Source organism: Muscardinus avellanarius (assembly GCF_963383645.1).
Source record: "Muscardinus avellanarius genome assembly, chromosome: 7".
Classification (NCBI taxonomy): domain Eukaryota; kingdom Metazoa; phylum Chordata; class Mammalia; order Rodentia; family Gliridae; genus Muscardinus; species Muscardinus avellanarius.
Genome location: NC_137793.1, coordinates 24974622 through 24993859, shown reverse-complemented (window position 1 = coordinate 24993859; position 19238 = coordinate 24974622). Strand labels below are relative to the sequence as shown.

Below are 19238 nucleotides of genomic sequence, written 5' to 3'. Positions count from 1 at the left end.
TGCAAAACAAGAGAATAAAACTTCCACACAACAGGATGGTAATACAAAAAAGGAGTTCATCACATTGTTTGCAGTGACACAAGAATCTACAAAACACCTATATTATAGGCCATTCTTTTCATTATACTATTGTTAAGTTACACACTGCTACAAAAGGACATGCCAGCATGAAGAGGCTGAGGAAGGGGCCAAAATTAACAAAAGAGTGCACTTATTCTGAAGCCTGGAAATGAGCACTGTAGTCAGGTGTTCTTTAGTTCCAGCGGAATGAAATGTGGCGCGGGCGGTCACCACCTTCCTTCACCAGGGGCTTGTGGAATTCCCTGCCAGCACGAGAATGAATAGCAGCCCAGCAATATTCACAGTAATACTGCAGACAGGTGACATTAGCACAGAAAAATGGAGCAAACTTGCCCCCACAACGGGCCCCCTGGCATTCGTCACACAGCTGGTCATCCAACACATATGGCTTAACTTCCACCTGCAGTCAGGAAATAAAAGAAGGGAGTTTACATTTTCAGCGAGCAAGCCAGCAACTCTCACCTGTGTACAGCGCATGCCCACCCACTGTCCGAATGATGTGCCACGGTGCCCTGAAACGAAGGGCTGGGGGCTCATTTACTAACATAGTCCATCTTTTTTTTGTTTTTGCTGTGGATCTGGGGATGGAACCCAGGGGCATTCAACCTCCGAGCTATACCTCCTGCCCCATATTTATTCTTTACTTTGAAACAGGGTCTCACTAAGTTACAGAGGGCCTCACTAAGTAGCTGAGGCTGTCTGCGAACCGTGATCCTCTAGTCTCAGCCTCCTAAATGCTGGGATTACTAGTGTGTACCACCACACCCGGCTGATAGTCCATCTTTTAAGAACTCCTTGTAAGACTTTTACACCTATCATTTTACATTTTCATCTTATTAAATATCTTTTAAAGGGAAAAAAGGATTGTATCAGAAATCAGTAAGTGAAAACCAACTGTTTAGACTAGAACATTATGAAATTAAACCTACAGGAGATTTTTCAGACATGAACCCTCGTTATAATTAGTGGACCAAGATTGTCATATGTGGAATTATAATTTAAACAAAATCAACAAAGAGTTTCCAAGTTCCACAAAAGAGCACTTCAACATTCCCATTGGTGGGTGGGAAGATGTCCGGCTTCTGGGCCACACGTTTCTGAATTGTCACAAAGCTAGATGGCTCATGGTTTCTATTGGGTTATAATCGAAAACCTGGAACTCTAGTGAAACAAGATCTGGCTGTGATACTCACAATCTAAAGCCTTGCTTTATTCTTTGTCAGTAAGAATGGTTGGCTTGAATCTAAAAGTCAAAGGTGAATTTATAAAACTGGGCCTATTCCAGTATTCAACGGGCCAACTTGTCATTTGAGCCTCTCGAGCATTAAAAATAACCTGGCTATTAACTCAGCAGCTAGAAAAGAGTTGGTTATTTTTAGTCTTAGAGAGACTCCTGGCTGAAACTCCCTTACTTTGGACTATCACGATCACTGTGGCCGTCCAGTTTTGATGAGAAACCCCAACAGAGATGAGCCACAAACAAAACAGTAAGTGACGTGAAGATGAGGAAGAGCAGACATAACCAGACTGTTCAATAGGCTTTGGGCACCCAGGCCGCTCTTGATATCCACAGAGTGGCAGGGACACTGATCAGACAATTTCACTGTAGAGGGTGCAAATTAACTCTGAATTTCTAATGACAGACCCCACAACTCTGAAACTTATATATTAGAATGTGGCACTAAAATGGAGGTTTTTAGTATGAATAAAAAGCAAGTAGATGTTACATATGCTGCAACTAATCTTGCCCCTTGCTTATATCTTTCCCCATGTTTATAATATACACCTTTGTGTTTAATGTATTCATAATATTGTAGGATGATCATTATTATCTTGAGATTTTTACTGTTATGGAAGTTGAATACACATGACATGAAACATAAACAGCATGTGCAAACCACTATTGATTTGATAGTTTCTACATCTCAGAGAGAGAACAGCATGACAAAATCAATCAATAAAGACTTGAGCACAATGCCTGGAAGCGCTGGATATCAATGTCAGTGCTAATGAAGTCTAGTCTGTCATAAAATAAAGAGCTGACACCAGAATATCAATTATTTCACTGTTTTCTCTATTAAGGTCTTTATACAGAAAATTGTGCCTTCTAGTATAAATTTCTATTCCACCACAAACTAGTAACCATTTATGGACTGGCATCTGATTTACGGGTCACACTTTGAATAACACTGGTGTAAAATGTGATTTATCCACCAGGACGTAAGCTCATGAGGACAGGAACTTCATCCTAGGCACTAAAACAGTTGTAAAACACAAAGATATAAATATGTGAATAAAAAGAAATAAGACTCGCCAGCGTGGTGATGCACGCTTGTAATCCCCGCACTTGGGAGGCAGAGACCGGAGGATTGCACAGGTTTGAAGCCAGCCGTGCTGGCTTAAGAAACCCTGTTTCCAAATAAAAAATATATATATAAAATAGGTCTGGGAGTGTAGCCCGGAGGTAGAAGGGGTTTCAGAAACCCCAGTACCACCAAAAAAAAAAAAAAAAAGAAAGAAAAGAAATAAGACTCATAATGAAGTAGAGTTTCAGATACAATACAGTGGAAGAGGAAAAAGCTGTCTTTCTGTTCTTCCTCCAGTCTTGTGATTCAGAGAATAAACACGATGAAGAGGAATAAAAATAGTGTGGAAAAAATGCTAAGTAATTACTTCCTACTTTTAAGTGGAGAAATATAGTATAAAAAGAGATGACTTCTTCTACTTAATCTGTTACAATGAAAGATTTCTAAGAGCTAGAACTGTATCAATGCAACCATAGGCTACCACAGAGCACTGAGAAATAGGATTTAACTGAGGTATCCATGATGTTCCAGTATTAAAAACCATAAAGATAAGCCAACACCAGGAGATGTTAAGTGCATTCATGTTTCCATACTTGACATAGTACAGAGGATTTGGCAAATCTTTATTGAATGACTGACTGATACTGAACAGATGGAGGTGATAGTTTAGGAAAGCTTAAATTCGTCCAGGTAAATTTATTACAGTGTTCTAGTTAGGCAATCAATAAACTCAGAAAGAAAAAATTCACAGGAAATTCTTAGAGTGTACATCTAAATTAGTCCAAAGGCATAACTGTCAGCTGTCAATTTAATGTTACTAAAGACAAGGAGCACCATTCTTGAACTTTCCAGAATTCATCTGGGACTTACCCGTTTATCTATCTCTCCATGCTGCAGCTGAACAAAGCGGGCGCTGATAGCAGCTATGTAACTCTGTTGATTAGAGAATGCGACTCGCCCAGCTCCTTTTGGGTATTTGAGCTCAGGGTCCGTATCAATCCCAGCGTAGCACACACCTCCATACAGCCGATCCATGATCATAGCAAGCTCCACTAAATAAGAAAGGCACAAAGGAGGTATGTGAAAACAGGAAAATTCACCTGGCTCACAACAGTTTCATCAGAAGCAGCTCAGTTTTTCTCTGAGCTCACAATATTTTAATAATTATTCAAATCAAACTTTATTTCTACAACCAGCTGTCCACTAGGTTAATCCTTAAAATTTTAACGAGAAGCGGGGCTCTAGCTTTTTTTTTTTTTTCTCCTTTTTTCCCCTCCCTCCCTCCCTCTCTCTTTTCTCTTCTCTTTTTTTTTTTCTTTTTTGGTGGTACTGGTGATAGAGCCCAGGGGCATTCTACCTCAAAGCTATATCTCCAGCCCTATTTTATTTTTATTTTGAAACAGTGTCTCCCTATGTTGATGAGAGTCTTATGACTTACTGAAGCTGTCTTTGAACCTGCAATCCTCCTGTCTCAGGCTCCCAAGTGCTGGGATTATAAGCACGTGCCACCATGCCTGTCTCGCTAGCTGTCTTATAATATGTTCTTTTTTAATCTTCATAACAACATTTGGAAATAAGGCATAATTTCTTAAGGGAACTGAGGCATAGAGAGAATGACCAGTCTGTTCAGTTATAGATTGTTAAGTGATAGTGCTGGGTTTGGTGCCCATTTTTGTCTCCTCTATACCCTGTTGCTATTATACATTTATATTTACTAGTTAACAAATAAATGTTTTAAATTTTAAATAACTGAACATTAGAAAACTAACTGGTAGACTTGGTTTGGGGGTACCAAGGGTGCTTCTCTTCAACAAAACTGGTTACCTTTCCCTACAGTAAACCCACTTACCTATTTTTATATAAAAACTTAAAATAATGAATACATCTTTTTCATGAAATGTTAATAATTTTTTTTTTTTTTGGTAGTACTGGGGATTGAACCCAGAGGCATCCTACCTCTGAGCTAAACCCTCAGCCTGATTTTATTTCTTTTTTGGAAACAAGGTCTCACTAGGTTGTTGAGAGCCTCACTAAGTTGCCGAGGTAAGCTTCAAACCTGTGATCCTCCTGTCTCAGCCTCCCAAGTACTGGGATTAGAGGCGTGTGCCACCACACCCAGAGAAATGTTATAATTTTAAAAGTTCATTCCTGTTTTCTTTATGTTCTTGATCTCTTTTATACTATTAAGCCTAAGGTCACTTTGACGTTGGGTTGTAATTTCTATTCTGCAAATGTGGCACACTGCTGAGAACACTTTTGCATTGCACAACTCAGCAAACAGTTACGGAGCAAGTGAGGATCTCAGAAACAATACGCAACCTATTTGTAAAGGGCTTATTTTCTGTCAAAGATGAAAGCGGTAGCAATTAGCATTAGAAGGTGCTGCACTGTTATCTCATCCAATCCTCAGAAGAACTTTGTGAAGTATACATACTCCTCATCCCATTCGACAGGTGAGAAAATTGAGAATTAGAGAACTTCCATCATTTGTATAAGGGCACTAAACTATTAACTGGGAGTACCACACATGAATTTAAACTCTGACACTTGGATTCTAGAATTCTGAGACATTAACTCGAGTGCTCATGGACAGCTTACCCTAAAAATCTTTATGTTTCTTATTTTAAAGGATAGTTTTTTTGTTTGTTTAATCCTACCAGCTCGTAATGGTCGAGGAACACCACCAACAAATATAGTTTTTCTTGGGTCGAGTGGCTGTGAACCGTCCATTACAAAGTCACTGTCACTGAGATTCCAGGGCCGGATCTGTACCTGGGGAATGTATAAACCAAAATGCCTCATTAGCAAAAAACAGTCTGAAATAATACATATCATCACAAAACTAGAAAACTTAAAAATAGTCTATTATCCCATCCCTGAATTTCATCTTTTAGGGTAAACTGAACCAAGACGGGTAAAGTCCAATTCATTGTCTATTCTAAGCTAAACCACTTAATAGGTGATTATTAACTGTAAGTTAGCTGCTTTTCAGCCTATTGGGTTGTCTAGTCTACCTATCCCTACATATCTACATAATTAAAAATTAGCATGGTATCTGATGCTGGTCAGTTTACAATGCTAACTAAACTAGGACTGTATGTCTAATCAACCTATGTCCAGGAAATGCAAACTACCCCCAACAATAGCAAATCTGTTGCAGTATTTAAAAAGCATTTCAAAGTAAAAATATTACTGATGTTTGCAGTTATTGTTTTGTTACTACTGTGCTCCTAACATAAACATTTTGAATATTTGTGTATACCATTTTGACATTGAATGTCTGGTTAGTTGAAATACTGGTAAGTCAATGTTAGGAGCATAATAATAACCAAATATTTTTACTTAGATTCTACTTAAAAACACGTCAATTAAGTACAACTGACACATCAAGGTGTTTTTCAAATAGAGAAGATGGAAGCAAAAGCTAAAAACTATTTTACGCTAGACTACTTACCGGCTTATCCTTGATGGTGGGGCTTGATACACACAGGTAGAGCTTGCCATCTTCTTCAATACATGCATCTATGAGAGCCTGGACAGAGCTTTCATCTTGAAACAGCAGGAATGCATAGCCTGGAAAAAAAGGGGAAAAGGGCTCATATGTTTTCCTAGCTTTATTGTTTGTTTTTCTGGTAATAAAGTAATAAAAAGCATAAACTAAAACTAGAAAAAATAAAAAAGTATAAAAAATTAAAATAATCACACCAAAAGTCTGATAATAACATTTGTTCATTTTGATAAAATCTTGAAACATTAGAGTAAAATTAAACTTAAATTGAAAGTATATTTGGCAGAAATTTATGAATTGAAAGTATATGAGGTAGAAAAATATGTTTAACAATAGAAAATTCTGAATTGAAAGTAAACATTTATGAAAAGAGGAAACACTAAACAATATAAGGATAAACTGTACCTATATATTTAATCTTGAGAATTACCTTTAGGAGGAAAGTAAGATTTACTCTCTGCTTTATGAGGCCAATCCACAATCAAAGGGCCAAAGCGACGAAAACTAGCTGTGATCTCATCTAACAAACAAAAAAAAGGAGATTTCAAAATTTTAATGGCCATTTATTGGAAGCAGTGTTTTTTTATATATAAAATCAAAACTTCTATCTTTAAGAACAGTACAACAAAAATTCCTATATTTCCTTCAGCTAGATTCATCAGCTGTCAGTAATCGGCAAATTGCCCTTCACGGCTTCCTTCTTTCTTCCCTTTCCTCCACCTGTATGCATGTGTAAACCAGTCTAGCACACCCAGTAATTCACCACTGTTTCCTTCCTTCCTTCCTTCCTTCCTTCCTTCCTTCCTTCCTTCCTTCCTTCCTTCCTTCTTTCCTTCCTTCCTTTGCTTTTCTTTCTTTCTTTTTTTTTTGCGGGTCTGGGGATGGGACCCAGGGGCATTCGAACTCTGAGCTACACCCCCTGCCCTATTTTTTATTCTTTATTTTGAGACAGGGTCTCACTAAGTTGCGGAGGGCCTCACTAAGTAGCTGAGGCTGTCTGTGAACCATGATCCTCCTGTTTCAGCCTTCCAAATGCTGTGATTACAAGCATGTGCCACCATGCCTGGCTCTCACCACCTTTTTCGGATATGATGCCCTATAATCCCAGAATACCACTTTTGGTATCCGGTCAAAGCAAGGTCACTCTCTTATACAGCCCTCACAATCAGGAAATGAACACTGATACAACACTACACCCAATTCACAGGCTCCATTTAAATTTCAAACTATTCCAATAATATCTCTCTCTCTCTCTCTCTCTCTCTCTCTCTCTCTCTTCCTCCCTCCCTCTCTCTCTCTCTCCCCTGCCCTCCCTTTCTCCCCCTCTCTCCCTCAGCTCAGAGACCTATCCAGACAGCATGTCACATTTAGTTGTCACATTCTTAAAGCACTGGTCCCCCTTCCTTCTTTACTTCTTTCCTTCCTTCCTTCCTTCCTTCCTTCCTCCCTCCTTCCCTCCCTATCATTGGTATATTGTAATTATATATCATGCTGAGTTACAGAGTGATAGAAATATACATGTATACAATACCTGGTGCACTTCTCTCTGGATCCCACCACTCTCCCACCCCTTTCCTGGACATCACTGAGATTGGTCTTGACAATTTCTTATTCATATATAGCATTATTTGAACTATTATCTTCATTACATCTCTATGCCCCCTCTTCTGTCCTCTAATCCCCCTCTATAGTGCCAATGGAGACTGTATTCCATTATCTGAGACCTTTTTTGTTTCCAATTTTTTCTCTAGCTTCCACATATGATAGAAGACATACAACTACTGGCTTTTTGAGATTAGCTAATCTTGCTTAGCATAGTATTCTCAAGTTTTAGCCATTTTCCTGCAAATGACTTAAATTTTGTTCTTCTTTATGGTAGAAACAAATTCCACTAGCAACCTTCCAAAAGAAATAAAGTCAGAATATTATATCAATGCAAGCATATCCATGTTTATAACAGCAAAATTCACAAGAGCCTAATAATGGAACCAGTCTAGGTGTCTATCAACAGACCAATGGATCATAAAACTATGGCATTGTTTTTTTCAATTTGAAACAGTTTCTCAGTCTTTCTTGTTTTCCACATTCATTCTATAGAATGTTGCAATGGTCTGAATGTTTGTTTCCCTACCACTGCCCAAATTCATATGTTGACACCTAATCAACAATGTGAAGGTGTTGGAGGTGGGGCCTTAAGTAGGAGACTGGGTCAAGGGGCACAGCCCTCTTTCGTGGGATTAATGCACTTGTGAATCACCCACCCCTTCTGCCATGTGAGCTTACTGTGAGAAGATGGCTGTCTAGGAGGAGGCAAGCCCTTATTAGATGGTAAACCTGCCAGTGTCTTAATCTTGAACTTCTCAGCCTCTAGAAATTTCTGTTGTTTACAAGCTATTATGTTATGATAGCCTGAACTGACTTAAACAATGACCTTCAACTTGGGTCTATACTCTGTTCCCTCACGATCAGATTCATGTTGGGCATTCAAAATACATAGAGCACTGTAATGATGCTATCTGTATTGTCCTAACCTGCTACCCATTTTGATCACTGGTCCGGCTGGTATCTTCCTGGTTTCTCTAAGAGGAAATCATTTTCCCCTTTACATTTAGTGTTTTCCAGGAGAATGGTGTGTTATCTACCAATATCTTGTTTCCCCATTAGGCATAGCACCTGCAGAAGACTCTGCTTATATCTACTACCACAACAATGGCTGCCAGGCAGTGATTGTCTATTTCCCTCATCCCTTCTACATTTACTAGCTAGTATATTATGCAATAATGTTTATCTCCCATTTTAATTATTCTTTTATTTATATCACTGTAGACCTATTTTTGATAGGTTATAACCCAATTTTCTCATTTATTCTGATGCTCAATTTGTTCAAATATAATTGTACCGAATTTGGAAAGTGGGAACTCCCATGTCCTCTTGACATGTCTCCATTGTTTTTAAAGCAAGTTTGTACTTTGTGGCACAAGGAGATATTATATTTCAGGCTCATCTTGTTCTTCCCCACCCCCAGCTCTAAAATCAGCCATTTCTGTCTGTTTTATTTCATTTATTAAGTCCTGGTTCCTTTTAGTGGCAGAAGACATTTAACTATTCCATATCTTTTGTTATAAAGTCAACAAATTTACATTGATATTTTCAATTTTATTCCAACATCTCATGACTTTTTCTAGACGCCTTTCTTTCCATGTTTATAAATTCCCTTCTTATGAGAAACTTAGTTCCTATTTGTAATGCTGATTTGCTTGTTCAATATAACCAGTCTTTCAGCGACCCTACGAGTCTAACTCCTACCTTTTGTGCTGACTCAGGTGGCCCTATTTCCTTAGACACCATGTGCACTGCTGCTGAGGCTTCTGAGCCGGCCTGCTCCACATACACACACACACCCCTTTACTTGGCACCCTCTTCCCCTCTTCATCCCACCTCTTTGGACAGCCAGATAACTGAGTATAGGACGAGAGGAGGAGAAAAGGGGAAGGACCAGATCCTGTTTATTACTATAAACAGGCCTAAGGAAAAAAAAGGGAAGGATTGATCATATTTTACTATTTAAATAACACTTATTATGCTACATTATATATGGACATCTAATAAGTAGATTATAGGAAAACAAATTTCCATGAGACTTCTGGAAAGAGTAAGTTAAGCATGTACAAATAAGATCTGATAACCCAGGGGCAATGGCATTTTCCTGTAATCCCAGTACTTGGGGGATGAAGTCAGCGAGACTTTGTTTCAAAATAAAAGATAAAAAAGGCTAGGGATTGTAGTTTGGAGGTAAAATATCTCCGGCCTTCAATCTCCAGCACCAAAAAAAAAAAAAAAAGAGAGAGAGGAAGAGAAGACAGAGGAACAAAAGACAGGGATGGGGCTATGTCCACAGTTTAGCCTGAAAGAACAGTCTCCACCTTCCCAGACTGTGCCAGGTTCTGCTCTACTTCACATGAGTGTGATAAACAAGAATGATGTCATCCCAACACAGAAGTTGCACTGCTACATAAATGACTTTTTCTAGGCAAGGTGAAATAGGGTTCCAACAACCAGGAAAAGAAAAGCCCCTGCTGTGTGATACACAAGTAAAAGCCCTCCCATTCTATTACAAGAAACCAGGAAGCCGGAAGACAGGTAGGGTGCACCCCTATAATCTCAGTACGGGGAGTCTGAGATAGGAGGATCACAGGCTTGAGGCCAGCCTCAACAATGTAGTGGGATTCTCAGCAACCTAGTCAGACCCTGATTCAAAACAAAATAATTTGTGTGTGTGTGTGTGTGTGTGTGTGTGTGTGTGTGTGTGTGGTACTGGGGCTCCTGGAAACCCTTCTAACTCCAGGTTACACTCCCAGACCTATTTTATATTTTTTTTTAAATTTGGAAACAGGGTCTCTTAAGCCAGCAAGGCTGGCTTCGAACCTGTGCAATTCTCCTGTCTCCGCCTCCCAAGCACGGCGGGGATTACAAACATGCGCCACAACTCCCGGCCTCAAAACAAAAAATTTTTCAAAAGGGCTGGAGGTATAACTTGGAAGTGTAATGACCCTGGGTTCAATCTCTAGTAACACACACACACACACACACACACACACGAAAAAGAAAAGAAAAAAGAAGCCAGGAGCCAGATATGGTGGCGCACACCTATAATCCCAGTATTTGGAAATCTGAGACGGGAGGAAAGCAGGTTTGAGGACAGCCTCAGCAATGTAGTAAGAATCTCAGCAACCAAGCAAAACCCTGTTACAAAACAAAACAAAACAAAACAAAAAAATAGAGCTAGGGAGAACATTGCTCAGAGGTAGAATGCCCCTGAGTTGAATCCCCTGTATCTATTTCTCTCTCTCTCTCTCTCTCTCTCTCTCTCTCTCTCTCTCTCTCTCACACACACACACACACACACACAAAAAAAAAAAAAAAAAAAAAAAAAAAAAAAGAAACGAGGGCCCTCTTCCCGGAAAGGGCCCTCCAACCTTGCAGGGCTCCTGCAGCTTCCGTATCCTCAGGGGTTTAGAAGTCCATTTCCTCAGCAACCACGATCTCTGGGCCCTCTACAATGTGCCACCGTCTAGGGCACCCTGCTCTAAACAGTTCTTTCTAAACATACCTTCATCGATGTCAGGAGGCAATCCGCCCACAAACACCTTGCGAGAATATCGTTCGACGCGTTCCCCATTCTGGTGAGTGAAGCAGTGAGGTGAACCCAGGCCACTGTGAAGAGGCTGATCCCCACGGCCGTCATCCAAGAATCCATCTTCCATTGGGAACAGTGAAGACTGACCTGAAACAGAAAGCAGGACAGAAGGCTAACAGCAAATGCTCCTCTTCACTGGTTACTCTGCACAAGAAACAAGGAAAACAGCAGATTCAATACAACTGCTGCTTTTTTCTCACCGAACAATAGGATCACTTAGATATGCTCTTGAGTTCCCAATCCAGCCAGAGAGAGAGTACATGGTTAAATCAAGGGCTGTTCAAGTATCCCACTGGAATCCAGAAATCAGCGAGGTGAAATGAAGTCCAGCAGGAGAGAGCACTCTTTTGAAAGCAGCTGGCAGCAGAATGTGCTGCCTTGGCAGGGCCCCATGGCCATTAGCAAATAGGTATGGACACAACCATTAAATTTGGCTGTAAAATGCTGGTCTCTTAAATTTCGTTGAAAGATCAAATAGAATCACCTGGATGATGTCCTCTAAGACTGTGCTTAACAAGTAGAGTTTTAAGTGAGTGCTCATGTTCACTTACCTTGACGAATGGGATATGACCAAAACCTACCTAATGCTGTTATCCAATTTCAGAGACTAGTCTTATAGAATTTAAGATCTATGGGCATACTACAGATATACTTATTATTAGCTGAGTAATTATCAGCTTGCCAAAGATGCCATCTATTTCTAAACTAAGTCATTAAATCTGCTGTTTGAAAATCATATCCAGAATTCAGAAGGAGAAAATGCCAGAAATGCCAATGTGCATCACAGTCTTCTGATATTTACCTGACAGTAAAACAGGAACTTTTACATCACAAGCAAGACAGAGTGACAAATAACTGAAGACTCTCTCAAGCACTGCTTTCACCCCTGTTTGGGTTGACAATGTGCTTATCTAGGTACTGGACAAGGAATCTGCTAACAGGTCCTCTAGAACGTATCTCAGGTGCTCTCCTTCTATAGGAGCATCCCCATGTCCTATCTGCATCAATAATATTACATGTTATTTTGTCAAATGAAGACAAAAATGATTATAAAATTAGAAGTTATTTCCTGAACGATCTTCACAATCATTAATGTTTTGAGTCTAACTTATTTTAACTGTCTCACTTTCTTGAAAAAATAAGGTTTATTCAGATACATCTAGGAAAAGAGTCGTTAAAGTTCCCTAACACTCCTAAAGCTTTTTTCCCCGGTGTTTGGAACTTAAAGACATAATTTATTTAGTTCATTTTAAACCAAGTATATTATATTATGCTTACTTAGTAAAACAAGTTAACATAAGTTCTTAAGCATAATTGAATCTCCAAGATACTGAGGTATTTTGAGGCTAGCAAGACTAATATTCCCCCCCTCCTTTCTTTTCTCTCTCTCTCTCTCTCTCTCTCTCTCTCTCTCTCTCTCTCTCTCTCGTGTGTGTGTGTGTGTGTGTGTGTGTGTGTGTGTGTGTTACTAGGAATGGAACCCAGGGACTTTCTACCTCTGGGCTACACTTGCAAACAGATTTTTTGTTTACATTTTATTTGGAAACAGTGTCTCACCGAATTGGTGAGAGTCTCATTAAGTAGCTGAGGCTGGCTTAGAACCTGTGTGATTCTCCTGTCTCAGCCTTCCAAGCACTAGGATTACAAGCGTGCACCACCACGCCTGGCTAATATTTTCTCTTTTGAAGATTTTCAATTTGTTCTAAGAAATTTCTTTCAGAAAGAAAAAAAGGGGGCCAATCTTTAGATAAAGTTGAGTATCTGATATAATAAAGGACAATCATTTGAATTCAAATCTCACCATTCTGGTAATTTGTATAGAGCTCATAAACTACAAATCAGAATGCCTAAAATGTTAACTATAACACAGAAACTATGTAAGAATCAAACTATGTTTCATTTTTCATTTCCCCTTCCCCACAAAGGTTAGAAATTGAGCAAGTTTAGGTCCTCTCCAAATACAACCAACACATTCAAAAGTTAGAAACAATATTGTTACCTCTCCTTCGCCCATATGTCCTTGCTGCATGTCAAATGAGAAGAAAAAACAAAAAAAACAAAAAAGCCTTTCAAACATTGTCAAAAGTATCAACTGAGATTTCAACTACCAGCTTTTGAAACCAAAAAAAAATTATATTCTTCATGTCCCTGGTTAATGACTCAAAAACAAGGAACGGATGGTGAGAGGTCAAATTTAATGTAGTTTTTAAAGATTTTGCAAATACATTACAAATCTTTACTGAATCTTACTTGTTTTAAGGGAAATATTTTGCTATAATTTTCATCAAAGCTCAGGCCATTATGAAATTAAAGCACTATGTAACATGATTTAAACCAACTACTATGTTAATCATATTTTCTGGCTAACTAGCAATTTAGTAGACATACCAATACTTAATTTATGATTTTCATCACTACAGAACAAAAAAAAATCTAATATTTTTCAGTAAATTCCTAATAGAAGAAAATCATAACAAATGAAATCTTTAGACAATGAAAATACTTCTCTTTAGCCAACTGTTTTGTGTCCCTACTTGAATCTTCTACCAAGTCCCAAATGCTAAAAAGTAAAAGGTTTGGCGCTATATCACCAAGTAGGTTACAGCCAAAAGAAAGAAAAGTTAATGACTGACTCCTCAGGACACGACAGCATACACGTTAAATCAGGAAACTTTTGAGCAAACATTCTCCCTGAAACAAACAGGCCCTTTAGAGCCCAGCCGCCCAAACGCCTCAATTATATTTAACAAATATTTCTTGAGTGCTCAAGCCTGCTAGGCACTATGGGTAAACAGCAAATAGCCCTGACCTCAGGGATCTAGCCCAGACCTCATGTGCCACGGGGCCACATAAGCAAAGACATAATGAAAATGGACCATGTCCATTGCTCTATAGTGGCCCCTCACCCACCATTTGTTTTCTACAACTTCAGTTACCAATGATCTGCCTCAGTCCAAGAAATATTAAGTGGCAAATTCCAGAAATAAACAATTTTACATTTTAAACTGTACGGCCTTCTGAGTAGTGTAAAGAAATCTTGGCCCTTCCTGCTCCATTCTGCCTGGGAAGTGAACTGTGCCTTTTTTAGCATGCTCATGCTGCACTTGCTACCTGTCTGTTAGTTATATTTGAGATATTTTAAGAGAGAGGCCACAATCACATAACTATTACTAAAGTATATGTTATAACTGTTTTATTTATTTTGTGTGTGTGTGTGTGTGTGTGTGATACTGAGGTGGAACCCAGGGGCATTCTAATTCCGAGCTACACCCCTGGTCCTATTTTTTAGTCTACTTTTATTTTTTGAAACAGGGTCTCACTGTTAATCTCACTGAGTTGCAAAGGGCCTCACTAAGTAGCTGAGGCTATCTGCGAACCACAATCCTCTGGTCTCCACCTCCCGAATGCTGGGATTACAAGCGTGCACCACCATGCTCGGCTAATTGTTTTATGCTTATTAATTACTGTTAATCACTTATGCTTAGTCTACACATTAAGCTATCTCATAAGTACATATGTGTAGGGAAAAAGCATTCTATAGAGAGTTCAGAACTCTTCTCCATCTCAAGCATCCCCTGGGGTACTGGAACGCATCCCTTATGGATATGGTGGAGACTGTACTAGTTATATGGTAGGTGACACAGGAATAGAAGAGGGTGGGCAACTGGATCCAACTAAAAGGGAGAGCTGCATCTGAGAGGGATCTTAAAGGGAAAACAGGAAGAGCATCCCAGGTCTGGAGATGCCAAGGCAGGGTTGCTGCAGTGCTCAGGGAAGGGGAGCCAGCCGAGAAGCATAGGACTTGGTTGGAGATGAGGCATAAATAGGATGCTGGAATAGGTTTCTGAGCTAGACATGTATAGCACCTTTAAAAAGTTGTTATACAAAATGATCAAGGTTTTTATTCGTAGCTTTCTAGATAGTGTTAAGTTATAATTCACAAGTTATGTGTATTTTCCAAAATGAAATTATTATATCTCATATTTCTACAAATACTATATAAAACTGGATTTCACCAAAGTATTTTAGAAAATAGTCTAAAACACCATAGAACTTTAAGGAATACCTATTAGGTTTTCACTTTAATATGTTTAAAATTTAGGAGGAAAAGGTATTTTCCAACTTATTAGACAGGTTAGAAAGACAAATGATATCACAAAATCAGATGCCTGCTTAAGAACATTCTATTTATACAACTGATTCAGAGACAAGAGGGTATGGGGGAAATAATGATTTAAAAATCTTGGTTCTGTCTATCTTAAAAAGTAGATTGATGCTGCTTGGATTTCTGAGAGAACACATATTTGAAAAGAAAAGGCATTTAAAAACTATACAACTAAGATGAAAACTCTCATAGCTTCCATTAAAAAAAAGTCCTTGCAGCAATAGTAAGGGCCATAGATCAACAGCTAAAATAAAATACTCTCAAAATCTTCAAATGTGTACCTTCAAATTTTGATTTTGAAACAAATTAATCTGATAATAGAGGAATTCACCATTAAATTTTTAAAACTATGCAAATATTTTCCTGCATTAAGAAGAAACAGGCTACAGGTATACAAAGTTTACAATGATAAACTATCCAATTGTGTAAATTAATGTAAACTAATATGGAAAAATAAAAATGATGCCATTTTACAACATGCAAAATGAGAATGTGTAAGTTTTTGTTCCCACATTATTTTGTGTAAATTTTGGCATATATCATATATGGAAAAGTAACAAGCCATAAATGGAATGAATTTTTCACAAAGTGAACATATCTGTTATCAGAACTCACGTATTAACAGAACACTAGCCAGTGCCACTTTATCAAAATACACTAAGCACCCTCTCCTTGCCTATTTCAAATTAGATTTGGAACAAACATTATGATGAGAGGCTTGCAAAAAAGATCCTCATCACCATCTCGAGGAAAGCGTCAGATAGATTCCACATCTCCTGACTACAAAATGGTGCTTGCTACTTGATGTTTGCAAATATCTGAGGAAGTCTCAAGGAAAAAAATGGTTTTAATTATGTTTAAAGAAATCTATGTTTGGGAAAAGTTCTAGCTAAGTCAGCTGAATAAACTGCTCAGAAGTTTCCTTTCCTTAAGAGTACCTGATTAAAAGATTTGAAAAACACATACTGTTACTACTAAGTTAAAACCTCCTAGTCCCTTTCAGTGTTAAAATGAACTCTGTTTATATGTATACCTCCCTTTATTTTTATTACTCTGATTTATAAAAACACCAATAATTCAGATTAACAGCATTTCAAGATGTTAAAGTGAGTCTAAAGCATTATGGTATAAGTTTTTATAACTTTTAGATACGTGGTTTTTGATCTATTGACCTATTCTATATCCAAAATATCTCTACAGGATTTCTTAAAAATTTTTTTATTATTAGCCCTACACCCATGGTTAATTTTTTTCTAGTAAAACATTCCACTAATTTGTGGTACTACATTGCAAAAAAAAGTACAAAAACATGTGTCAGGATTGTCTCTATCACACACACACACACACACACACAATTCATTATAAAAATAAAATATTACTTATCTTTTAAAAAGTATTTTTCTCATTTGTTCTAATAATGTAAAAGTATCCAGAATTTGATATATTCATAAGAAGAAAATATCAAATATTAATCATTTTAAAATGTGGCACATATCCATATGCTTTATCTAAAGCTCTCTAAGATGTAGTTTGCATGTAGTGTCTAAGTGTGTATTATATGATCCTTATTGTGTAAACTTCAAAATAAAAAAATATAAATAGATATGTGGGAATATACTTTTTTCTAGAAACAACCAGAAGAATCTTCAGAAAGATAAACTGAAATAAAAAAAAGAAAGGCCTTTACTTCTTGTTTTATTATCTGTACTATTTCAATTCATAATTACTATGAATACTATATAATTTATAGGCCCCTTTTGAGTTTTCTTCTTGGTATTTATATTAAAAACAAAGCCAGGCATGGTGGTGCATGCTTGTAATCCCAGCATTTGGGAGGCTGAGATCTGAGGATAGTGGTTCGCAGCCAGCCTCAGCTACTTAGTGAGGCCCTCCGCAACTCAGTGAGACCCTGTTTCAAAATAAATAAATAAATAAAAATTGGGCAGGGAGTGTAGCTTGGAGGTCAAATGCCTCTGGGTTCCGTCCCCAGACCCACAAAATAAAAGAAAAACAAAAACAAAAAACAAATGTTATGTTAAAAAAAGCATATTTTCCTATATGGAAGCAATAATTCTATAAAGAACATGGCTTAGGTCAGGATGGATAAAATCTTAGTAGGTTTTATTAGGAAGTAAAGAACTGATCCTAATCAGGCTACTGGCCTCCTCAGGTTCTTCATCTAATTGCAGCTCTTACTGTCCTCTGGGTGAGAAGGAAGAGAGTGATTCTACTTGGGGGGAAAAAAAGGGGGTGGATCAGATGAAAAATGTTACCAAAGAGCTGACTTTTCCAGGAGGACTAATAACAATGTGGGGGATCAGGTGTGGTGACACACACCTGCAGTCCCAGCTACTCAGGACGAAGGTAGGATGACCATTTGAATTAAGGAATGAGCAGCATAGTGCAAACCTACCTCTAAATAAGCAAGTACGAAAATAAATAAAAGTAAAAATTAAAATGTGGGAAGAATGGGCCAAACTACTAAACCAGTTTTTTAAAAGTGAAAATTAAAGCCTTGAAACTAAAAGTTGTTAATCTGTGGATGAAAGAATAGAGATGGTAGAACCAAAAAAATTGGCATGATTATTACAAAGATCAAGGCACACAGTTCCATGAAGATATAAAGAATCATTTTAAATCATATACATCAACCCCTAATTTAACAGGTTCACTGTCACAAAATTACTTTTCACACATGTGATAGGATTTTATCATATAGGCTTATTATATTAGTTTACGGGTACAATATTAAAAGAACAATCAGAAGATAGTAAGGATTTGACCTGTTATTTGAGAAGAGCTACCTTAAAGAAGGGCAGAGATTGCTACTCTAGTTTCTGCATATCCCTAGCCCTCAAATTCCTTATTTATAAAAGCAGGCAGCAAATGAGAGACCAAGGAAAAATTCTACATGTATATGTGATGATTGGACAGTCACATGCTCAATAGTTTCCTCCTTTTCCCAGAAGTAAACTCTTATTTATACATTCTTAGTTTGCTCTTCCACAATTATTCTGGGCTTTTCATTACTCTTCTACACTGACAATCACAGAGTTTACAATGTTTTTATATTACCTTTTTCATGAAGGGATCTTTCAACAAGCTGCTTATTATAGCAACTAGAACCATATTACATACATTTTCCATAAGTGACTATAATATACATTTCTCATGGGTAAATTATACCCTTTTTTGAAAAATTTCTGCTCCCCATGCAAAGCAAGCAATCCTACTTTTTTCACTTTAAAAAACTATAATTCAGAGATGTTCTATGCTAGCCATTAAAAACTATCTTATTGATCTCCTTTGGAACAAGCAAACATTTTAGTGGATACTTCTAAATGAACAGACATGAGGAAAGGATGCATATTTACATGGTCTGTTAAAACCTAATACTTCTGCCAGGCATGGCGGCGCACGCTTGTAATCCCAGTACTTGGGAGGCTGAGACAAGAGGATCGCAGGTTCATAGCCAGCCTCAGCTACTCAGGGATGCCCTTGCAACTTAGTGAGACTCTGTTTCAAAATAAAGAATAAAAAAAAAGACTGGGGGTGTAGCTCGCAGGTAGAATTTCTCTGGTTTCAACCCCCAGTACTGCAAAACAACAACAACAACAAAAAAAATGAATACTCTTTTAGTTGTTCTGTTATTTTCTTGTGCTACAAAGTTCATTTCTGGAGCAGTTAATTCTAAGAGCTAAAACAGTAAAATGGGAGGGGGTTGGAAAAATAAAAATTAAAAAAAGAGATAGCACAAAGAATAAGCCCTTTTATATAGAGGTAGTGGTGACTGTGTATTAAGTTTCCTTGGGTAAAATATTGCTTCAAGATAGGTAAAAAGAAAATCAATCTTTCAATCTGATATCTGTCTCAAACTTAACCAATCTGTGGTAGAGTGGGAAGCAAGTCTGGCCTACGTTGAGTGCTTTCTCTCACTTCAGGCTTGCTTTGATTTTCACTATATTCCTACTGCATGAAGTT

General features: G+C 37.8%; 1 protein-coding gene across 4 annotated transcripts in view; it reads right to left on the bottom strand.

Moving 5' to 3' along the window:
* Nucleotides 1–253: 253 nt before the first annotated feature.
* Nucleotides 254–19238, bottom strand: part of CPEB4 (cytoplasmic polyadenylation element binding protein 4) — a gene marked incomplete at both ends in the record, with an annotated part of 61431 nt that continues 42446 nt past the window's right edge. For 2 of the 4 annotated variants that reach the window (XM_080699566.1, XM_080699568.1), the window contains 7 exons: nucleotides 254–481; nucleotides 3258–3439; nucleotides 5045–5159; nucleotides 5842–5960; nucleotides 6326–6415; nucleotides 11006–11179; nucleotides 13092–13115. In XM_080699566.1, the coding sequence (XP_080555692.1) occupies nucleotides 254–481; nucleotides 3258–3439; nucleotides 5045–5159; nucleotides 5842–5960; nucleotides 6326–6415; nucleotides 11006–11179; nucleotides 13092–13115 (932 nt within the window). The remainder of the gene's footprint in view (nucleotides 482–3257; nucleotides 3440–5044; nucleotides 5160–5841; nucleotides 5961–6325; nucleotides 6416–11005; nucleotides 11180–13091; nucleotides 13116–19238) is intronic. The other 2 variants (XM_080699567.1, XM_080699569.1) reach the window with 1 other exon arrangement.